This window comes from Otolemur garnettii, unplaced genomic scaffold (genome assembly GCF_000181295.1).
Source record: "Otolemur garnettii isolate 467f Iridium unplaced genomic scaffold, OtoGar3 scaffold00080, whole genome shotgun sequence".
Lineage (NCBI taxonomy): Eukaryota > Metazoa > Chordata > Mammalia > Primates > Galagidae > Otolemur > Otolemur garnettii.
Genome location: NW_003852475.1, coordinates 3,726,294 through 3,736,526, shown reverse-complemented (window position 1 = coordinate 3,736,526; position 10,233 = coordinate 3,726,294). Strand labels below are relative to the sequence as shown.

The 10,233-nt window shown below is 35.5% G+C and overlaps 1 protein-coding gene across 4 annotated transcripts in view; it reads right to left on the bottom strand.

Annotated features, from left to right (window-relative positions):
- R3HDM1 (R3H domain containing 1) overlaps window positions 1–10,233 on the bottom strand; it is a 153,186-nt gene that overhangs the window by 95,046 nt on the left and 47,907 nt on the right. For all 4 annotated transcript variants that reach the window (XM_023515842.1, XM_023515843.1, XM_023515844.1 and 1 more), the window contains 7 exons: window positions 9,602–9,661; window positions 9,378–9,518; window positions 5,088–5,196; window positions 4,899–4,994; window positions 2,191–2,228; window positions 2,056–2,106; window positions 1,511–1,737 (listed from right to left, as the gene is read on the bottom strand). In XM_023515842.1, coding sequence (XP_023371610.1) covers window positions 1,511–1,737; window positions 2,056–2,106; window positions 2,191–2,228; window positions 4,899–4,994; window positions 5,088–5,196; window positions 9,378–9,518; window positions 9,602–9,661 — 722 coding nt within the window. The remainder of the gene's footprint in view (window positions 1–1,510; window positions 1,738–2,055; window positions 2,107–2,190; window positions 2,229–4,898; window positions 4,995–5,087; window positions 5,197–9,377; window positions 9,519–9,601; window positions 9,662–10,233) is intronic.

The following is a 10,233-nucleotide window of genomic DNA, read 5'->3' as shown; positions in this document are numbered from 1 at the left end:
GCCTCCACCTCCCAAGTAGCTGGGACCACAGGGGCCCGCCACAATGCCCGGCTATTTTTTGGTTGCAGCCGTCATTGTTGTTTGGCGGGTCCCGGCTGGGGATTCGAACCCACCACCTTAGGTGTACATGGCTGGTGCCGAGCTGAGTAGTTGTTTCTGTTATGACATAGTGACCATTTTTCAAACCATGCATATTTAGTACATATGCAGAGCTCTTACATTATAAAATTTACCTATCTTATTAACATCCTAACTTGAACATTAAGAAAATTTTGATATAACTACATTATACACTGAAAAGGTGACTGGCGGTGCCTGTGGCTCAAAGGAGTAGGGCGCTGGCCCCATATGCTGAAGGTGGCGGACTCAAACCCATCCCTGGCCAAAACTGCAAAAAAAAAAAAAAAAAAAAAAAAGTGGCAATTGGCTCAGCGCATGTAGCTCAGTGGTTAGGGTGCCGGCCACATACACGGGGGTTGGTGGGCTCAAAACCAGCCTGGGCCTGCTAAACAACAATGACAACCACGAAAAAAAAAAAAAATAGCCAGGCGCTGTGGCAAGCACTTGTAGTCCTAGCTACTTGGGAGGTTGAGGCAAGAGAATTGCTTGAGCCCAAGAGCTTGAGGTTGCTGTGAGCTGTGACACAGCACTCTACCAAGGGCGACATACTGAGCCTGTCTCAAAAAAAAAAAAAGGTGGCAACTATAAAGCAACTATAATTCACAAGGTTTAACAATTTGCATTACTGATTAGACTTAAGTATTAAAAAATACTGTTACCTTCAAACATACGCTTTAATTCTTATCTGCACCATACCCTATGTCTAGGCTAACCCAAATAGGCTAGGGAGAAACAGTCATTTCTGACTTTCATGCTTATTTTGGGATAAAAATAAAATCTATAAAGTCCTAAAAGATACATGAGCTTCATTAGTATTGAAGCCAGTTAGTAAAAATGAAAGGAGAAAAGTTATGAGCCAATAGACTCTTAAAGAAAGCAGTTTAGGAGATTAGTGAGGAGATTAATTTTTGGTTTTTAAATTCCTCAAAAAGCTCTTTTTATTGAATTCATAAAATTCAGCAATTTTATTCATTTTTTAATGTGAAAAGAAGGACTTTATCATGGAAAATACAATCAATAGGATTACCTGAAAATGCAATCAGTGCTAAAAAATTCTAGGTGAGAAACTACCCTTCCAACTATAAATAAACTGTGAAGAATTTCCAATCACCTATGGCTTTCAAATAAGAGAGGACATTTCAATGAACTTACCTCATTAAGTTTATGTTACCATAAATAAGAATGTTTATTTTAATTGATCTCTCTCCAAGACAGAGAGTGAATCCCAATGTCAATAAACATATTACTCCTTAAGTACTTGGAGGTGTTCAGTGAACTGCTGGTAGTGATTTTACATTTTAGGGTAATTAGAAGCCATATGATAAATAAAGAGCTAAGACAATACTAAGACAACTAATGTCTGACCACACAGTTTTAGTTTTATTTATACCTGTTTTTGAAAGCCTGCCTATGCTTTTGCTGCTTCCAGAACTATCACCTCTTGTCAGGACTGAGATTCCACTGAAGCTGCTGGCTTTGGTTACGGCAGGTTTCAGGTTTCGAAGAGAGCTATCTGAATCTGTGCTGCTCCAGGGTCGGGGTTCTGAATACTTCAACTCATTCTCAGTGCTGCTTTGATGGCTATTTGTTGATCTCCCTGAAGCATCTTTATTAACTCTGTAATTTAGAAATGAAACTTTGAAAAGCTAATAGGGCAGTGGTTCTCAACCTTCCTAATGCCTCCGAATGTGGTGACCCTTTAAATACAGTTCCTCATGTTGTGGTGACCACCAACCACAAAATTATTTTCGTTGCTACTTTGTAACTGTAATTTTGCTCCTGTTATGAATTGTAATGTAAATATCTGATATGCAAGATGGATTTTCATTGTTAAAAAGGGGTTGCAACCCACAGGTTGAGAACCGCTGTAACAGGGGGAAGAAAAGTGTGAAAATAAATGCTTTACTTTTTCAAGTAAAAGCATGTTTTCAATACCTGAATATCTGGCGCCTCTGTTGGGTACTACTGGCATCCTCATCTTGGAGTCTGTTGGCATTTTAATAAGGTACTTTTAATTTTTATTAGCATAAGCCAGACAATTACCAAAACAGATCTTAAAAATTCCCTCACCTTTTGTCAATAATATAATTCTCTTGGGAACACAGGGACTAGAAAGAAAGAATAGATACATAAAGTTGAACTTTTGTTGAATACAATACTACCTATAAACTAATGATGACAACTATATGTGTAGTAACATTTAAAACGTCCAAAATGGTGATAAGAATATACATATAAAATGGAATTTCTTTCTGCATTGGAGACATTGTGTTTACTTATAACAAATAAATGTTGAAGCCACTCATTTTGTGGTCCAAATTAATTTGAAATTTAAATACTGACTTCCAAACAAGTGAACCCATTTCATCATCATATATTCAAGGTAAATGCCAGTCTGCAGATTCCCCATCATTCACTTTATATTTGATGACCAATGCTGTGGAAATAGCAGTGAATAATAATAATAATAATAGCTGTGACTTAATGATGCTTATAGTAAAACTCCTCCCATTCTATTAACCTAGATCAGGCAATGATCATTTTATTTGTATTATTATAACAGTCTTCTAACTAGTTTTCCAGCTAGCAGTTTTTGCTATTTTCATCCGTTTTATACACAGGAAGCACAGCATTGTCTCTGAAATACTTCTTTCCTCCTGAATGGCTCCCATATGTTTTAGCACTGGGATCAGCAAACTATAGCCAGCTACCTGTTTCTGTAAATAAGTTTACACAGTTATGACCATTCATTTATGTACTCTCTGTGTCTGCTATCACACTGAAAGTCAGATTTGAGTAAATATGGGTCAGAAAGCCTAACTGTATACTTATTATCTGGCTCTTTATAGAAAAAACTTTGTTGAGCAAAAGTCAAAAATAAAGTCCAACCACTTTAACGAACTTTCAGAGCCAAGTCATATGTTTCCTGATTATTGTTTTAATCTAAACTTTTCTCACTTCCTGTAGTCATCGAACTACTATGACTCTTACAATTCCTCACATGTGTCAGGAAGTTCTTCTTTACCTCTGGGCCTCTGCATATATTGACCCTACCACTGTAGGTCTGCTTTTGGACGCTAACTCTCTTCATCCCCTCCCTAGTTCTGATTTGTGGTGCTTTTCTGCCATGTTCCAATGTGTTTGTGATACTTTTCTGCTGTGTCTCCTAAAATAACTTCATGTCTCTATATATTAATAAAACATACACCACATTGTCATTATTTGACAACTTACCAAGGGCAATGACCTCATCTATCTTATAAACTAGTGAAACAGAAGTATATCTAGTGTAGGCTTAAGAGTTCAGCAGGTCTGGGCTGCTACCCAGCACTACCATTTTTTTGTTTTTGTGATCTCTCACTGTTTTAATTAGCCTCCTAGAATCTTCAGGAGGTTAATTAATCTTTTCCTTATCTGTAAAATAAAAACAATGATACAGTGTTCTTTTGGGGATAAATTATTACATCTGTCCATAGACATGTTCTCCAGTGTCCAGCATAGCACTTACTATAAGTGCTAAATAAGAGTTGTTGAATTAATAGTCTCAATTTTAATGTTATTTAACCTACTTTCCAACACAGAGGAAATTTTTATCCATGGCAGTGTTAATATACATTAACTACATTTCAAATATTCTTGAATAATACCTAATACCGTAAATAGGTGCTTAACAAATGTTGGTAAAATCAAACTGATTCCCTTTTAGCATATATGCATAAATCAGTTATTTAGATGACCATTCACATATAATCACTTTTAAAGTGAAAAAGAAATATTAATCTAAAAATCAATTAGCTTTATTTTAAAAGAAACAAGTTATTTGTTAAGGAAAGTCTATTAACAAGTAGAATTTAGGGTGGCGCCTGTAGCTCAGAAGGTAGGGCACCAGCCATATACAGGGAGGCTGGCAGGTTCAAACCCAGCCCAGGCCAGCTAAAACAACAATGACAACTGCAACAACAACAACAACAAAAATAGCTGGATGCTGTGGCAGATGCCTGTAGTTCTAGTTACTTGGAAGGTTAAGGGAGAATTGTTTAATTCTACGAGTTTGAGGTTGCTGTGAGCTGTGACGCCATGGCACTCTACCCAGGGTGACAGCTTGAGACTGGCTCAAAACAAACAAACAAACAAACAAACAAAAAAAGCAAGTAGAATTTAGATAATTTTGTAGACAGTAGACCAATGTTCTAATACTCTCAAGACTGTGAGAAGTGAAAAACAAACAAACATGCAAACCATAAGCTCATGCTCAGTCCAATAATCTTCAATGATTACTGTAGTCCATCTGCTTCTAGCATTTGTAAAATTTTACGTAACTGCTACAGTATAGTATTTTGTAAACTATTACATTATTAATACAAACAGGACAGGTCTCAATATTTCTAAAAGATGACCTCCTACGAAACAAATATGATTAAAAATAAATGTGATGAGGCTGGATGCCATGGCTCATGCCTGTAACATTTGCACTCTGGGATGCTGAGGTGGGAAGATCTCCTGAGGCCAGGAGTTCAAGACTAGCCTGAGCAAGAGTGAGACTCCATCTATACAAAAAAATAGAAAAATTAGCTGGGCAAGGTGGTGTGTGCCTGTAGTCCCACTTCCCTGGGAGGCTAAGACAGGAGGATTGCTCGAGTACAGGAGTTCAAGGTTGCCATAAGCTATTATTATTATGAAGCCATTGCATTCTAGTCTGGATAACAGAGCAAAATTCTACCTCTAATGCAACTACAACATATTCCAATATGAAAACCTAAATATAGGCTAGTACATACATCTTGGGAAAATATTCGGTCTCTAGCTCTCTGGTACTCTTCTTCTCTTTCTTCTATAGATTTGCTTCTTCTGTCATCTTTCAAACGTATTCTCATCTAAAGAAAAGAGAAAAATTAATTCTTAGAAAAATGAACTACTGGTAGAGTAAGTTTTATACCTATAAAAATGCTGTACTTGTTCTAGATTACCTGGTTATCATCTTTGTCAAAGCTAGAGTTATCTCTCTTGAGGATATACCGTTTCTGAAAGTCTTCACCTTTATCATCCTTAATATGTTCATTAAATTTCTGATCAGGTCTAAAAAAAAAACCACACAAAACAAAGGAACAAAAAAGATGAAGTATAATATTTATGGAAAAGTCAAACATAACATTTTATGTAAGTATTAAGTAATAAAAGTTACCACTCGCATTCATAGATAACTTATGCTATCTCATTTACTCCTCACTATAATCTTATGAGAGAATACTATCTCATGTTATGGTAGAGAGACCAAATCAAATATAGCCTGGGCTCTGGTCAGATTGCTTGGGTTCAAATATTAGGCTTTAACACTCTAGTTGCTCTACAACTTGAACAAGTTACTGACCTTTTCTTTTCCTAGTTTCCTCACTTGTAAAATGGGAATTACATAAAGTATGTACTTCATAGGGTTGTTCTGAAGATGAAAGGAACTAATACATAAACAGCATAAAACGCAAAAAACAATCATAAGTTTGTTGTTATTATAAACATTTACTGAGAAAACTGAGGCTCAAATGGCTTAAGCAACTGTGCAAGATTAGGGAGGGCAAGCACTTCACTGAACCATAGCTGGAACCAGGGTGAGTCAGACACAAAGCCTCTATTTCCTTTTTTCAATGACTCCTCTAACACTATGAAAATTCTGGGACAAAGAAGAAAGTACTGTATCTTTCATCAATCCTGTAGTTCCTAGTTTGGTGTTATACAAATGAAAGTAATTAAATATTTTGTGGCTGAATTAACTAAAAACTGAGTGACTACTTCAAAATGTATTCAAATTACCAAAAATTCTTAATTAAAGCAGGGAACAGCTTTGTTTTACTGAAACTGGAACAAGTTAGAAAGGAGAAGTTATTTAAAAAAGAAGAAATGAGATCTTTTTTGAAGGTTAATGGTGTAACTTAAAGTAATAATTATGAAATCTTAGCAATACACTTTATAGTGGATTGATCTTTCCTCTTTGGAAATGTGGCAAGTTCACTGAAATCCAGAGGAAAGACACAGGTTGTGCTATTCAAAACTGCAATTAGGTAAAATTTTACCTTCCCAAATATATTCTCAGCCTTAAAAATTAATTCAATCAATATTCTTATGACATTATCATTCTATTATATAAAACTGGAATTATTCCTTTGAAATACATGGTATATAAAAATGTTTAATGGCTACTAAGAAAATCTAATTAAACTCCTCAGTAGTAATTTTTTTCATCTAGTTCAAATGTCTACTATATAGTCACTTAATATATGAGAATAGCCTAAGTAAATTTATAATCCAAGTAAAATTTAATGACATTTTCAGCAAACTTCATTATATATAGGATCAAGTAACACTTTGGGAGATTTGTCTTAATCTAGTAAATTTTTAATAAAGTACTATAAAAGCTTCCTGTCAAATTATGCAAATGAAGATTTAAAAATAAGAATCTTCTAAGCAAGTTAAAGAAATTTCTCTTATAAACCAGAATTTGATGAGTGAAACAGAACAGATATCCAAAAGAAAATTTTTTTTTTTTAAGACAGAGTCTCACTTTGTCACCCTTGGTAGAGTGCTGTATCATCATAGCTCACAACAACCTTAAACTCTTGGGCTCAGACAATCCTCTTTCTTCAGCCTTCCAAGTAGCTGGGACTATAAGCAACTGCTACAATACCCAGCTATTTTTAGAAATGGGGTCTCCCTCTTGCTCAGGCTGGTCTCTAACTCCTAAGCTCAGGCAATCCATCTGCCTTGGCCTCTAAGAACAGATATCCAAATAAAGCCATATATGTGAAAAAAGAAGAAGAAAAATAAAAAGAGTAAAGAGTTTTTTTTTGACCAAAATAAAAGGAAAAAGACTGCTTTCATCAGGGGTTTGAAAGATTCTCTATTTAGTTCTGAAAATGTTATTTTTGTTATATGACTGCTCCCAATTTATATCATCTATTTTTGTAGCTGTTCAAGGTCACATTTTCTTTCTTTCCTTTTTTTTTTTTTTTTAAGAGGCAAAGTCACATTTTCTTATTCAAGGAGCCAGTATGTTTGTGAGTGCTTGTTTGCTATTCCAAAGTGAACTATAAATGAAAGGTTTAACCAAGGGCCTGACAACTTTTCTAAGAGCAGCTGGATTCCCACACCAAACAGCATTGGCAGGCATTTCAGCTAACCTTAAGACTGTCTTACCTCTTTCTTTTACAGATGCCTGAATTTACTGCCCTGCAATCGCCAACTTCCCGCTCCATTGAGACTGCCCAGTGGACACCGGGTTGTTGACATCCACAACACCACTGGTTCAAGGCTGGAGCGGGTAATCTCCCTATGAGGAAAAGGTAAGGTTGTTTTTATTCAATGTGGAGCAGATCTCTAAGGTTTTCTGATTTACAACCTTCTTCACATCCCAGAAGATATAAAATAATACAGTGTAACTTCAATGATCTGAAATGTCCATTTATAATTATTGATCTGTACTTCTTTAAGTACATTACAGATATCTCTGCTTAGCTTAATTTTCAGTTACTATGATAAAAAAAAACTCTAAAGCTTTCTGATATCATTCATAGAATTCAAATGACTGAGGTTACACTGTATTGAAAACCTTAGAGAGTCATCAGTCGAAATGTCAGTCAAAATGCCTGCTAATGTACATGTACTTGGGTATCCAGCAGCTCTGAGTAATGTTGAAAGGTACTGGTTAAATGATTTACAGTTCTATTCACCTATAGTTCAGCTCATACCTTAACAGTCACTGTCCTACTTTAGCCATGATATAACAAATCTGAAAATGATCAATTGATAAGCATGTTTTTCAAAGACTAAGGGACATGAGCATTTAAATTTTAATGAAAATGGAATCAGACTTATATTTTCAGGTAACATTTAATACCCAAAGAAAGAGAGGACCCTTATCCAGATATCTACTTTCATTAATTCAATTTAATTACAGGAACAATTATTTAAACATGCTAAATATGATTGCTTAGTTAAAAAGAGACTATGTGAAATGGAAGAAAATCAACTTAGTACCAGCACGTAATATGGCAGCTATCAGGGTAAAAGGTCATTATAAAAGAAGGGACATAAATGGATTAAATATAACCATGCAAACTAATGGATTCACAGTTAAGACTCAGAGATATCTGGCATCAAGAAAGGTATAAAAATAATAAACCAAAAGCATTATTAGGGCATTTGAAATTGATTACTGTTTTATTACACAGAACTATTACTGCCACATATGAAACTAACATGGAAAATCCTTTTGAAAAACCAAAATAGAAATTTTAGGATTAGCCTTTCAAATAGGCAGAAGAGTTCTAAATTCTGTGTACACTTAGAACTCTGCACTGGGCCTTCTGCTCCCAACTAATAGCACTGATGATCTACCTCATCAATACTAGAAAGCAGTTATTTTTTTTTATTTTTTTTATTTTTTTGAGACAGAGCCTCAAGCTATCCCCTTGGGTAGAGTGCCGTAACATCACAGTTCACAGCAACCTCCAGCTCCTGGGCTCAAGCAAGTCTCCTGCCTCTGTCTCCCAAGTACCTGGGATCACAGGCGCCCGCCACAACGCCCGGCTATTTTTTGGTTGCAGCCGTCATTGCTGTTTGGCAGGCCTGGGCTGGATTTGAACCCGCCACCTTAGGTGTATGTGGCTGGCGCCTTAGCCACTTGAGCCACAGGCGCTGAGCCCAAAGCAGTTATTTTTTAAAGCAAAGGGCTCCTCCTAGCCCTTTAATTTTTTTCCTCAGTAAATTATACATAGCCCAGGAAGGGGAGTACATAGTAGCATTATGGATGAATACTGCTTTAACCAATAGTTCCATATCTTAAGATTTGTGGAGAAAAAGAGCAAAACCAGAAGCTTTTGGAAAGGATGGGAAACTGACAAATGATTAATTAAATGCGAAGGCAAAGACAAAATTCTGCACTTGCTTGCTCTCTTGTTTTTAAATAAATTTTCCTGAGAATGGTTATAGCTATCTAAATTACATTAACTTAAAAAAAAAAGAGTGATGTGTCACTGATATATATGGCCTCTAAGTTTTTGTTTTGCACCACATGCCCAGTCCTCATTCATCTGCCTTCTACCCAGGATAGTAAGCTAAATGTATTTTTTGGTCCTATCACACATATAAGGTTATCACAAAACTTAGACTGCCAAAATATGCGGAAAACCTCAGATGAAGGGTACTATAGGGAGATAAAGAATTATTATATAAATATACAACATTTATCTACATCTCTTGACACTTACATTCTTGTATTGCTAGTTTTGTTTACTATGACAGACTTTCCACTCTGATCAACATTGTGGTCTAATCCAAAGTAAGCAGCTACTCTGTGTAATAGCATCCTATGGTAAGATGTCATTGGGGGGAATTTTTTACGTGGAGACCTAGAAGTAGAAGAAAAATCAATTTAGTAAGCCAAGGAGAACTACAATGACAAACTGTTTTCTTGTTAAATGTCAGGACTTACTCATTATTACCAATGAAATCTAAAATTTCTTGTTCCAATTTCAGCAGCATCATTCTGTCCCTGAAACAAAGTATGAAGACTCTTATATATACAAAACTTAACACTTAAGTAATTACAAATGTCAACCTATCACGACTTTAAACAGCTATTTTTTTTCTCCTAAAAAATAAACATTGAGACTGGTTAAATGAATTACACCTATATTCACCTATAGTTCAGCTCATACCTTAACAAGCTTGACAGTAGAATATTTTCTAAACAAGTACTGTTTTCAAAGAATAAAAGATGATTTTCAGTTTAACATTATGGAAATTTTCACACATACACTGATGTAGAGAAAAGTGTTATGAATCTTGATGCACTCATCACTTACCTTTATCAATTATCAACACTTAGCCATTCTTAAACACATTGTGATCTGCTAAGTATCACTGTATTAGAGTTTGCTCTGTAAGTATATGTATAACAAAAGCATCACAGATTTTAAGAAAACAGACAACTTTCATTAAGCTCATGACTTTGTTATCATGCTAAACTCCATAGAAATGACTCTGAAGGCTTGGTGCCTGTGGCTCAAGTGGCTAAGGCGCCAGCCACATACACCTAAGGTGGTGGGTTCGAATCCAGCCCAG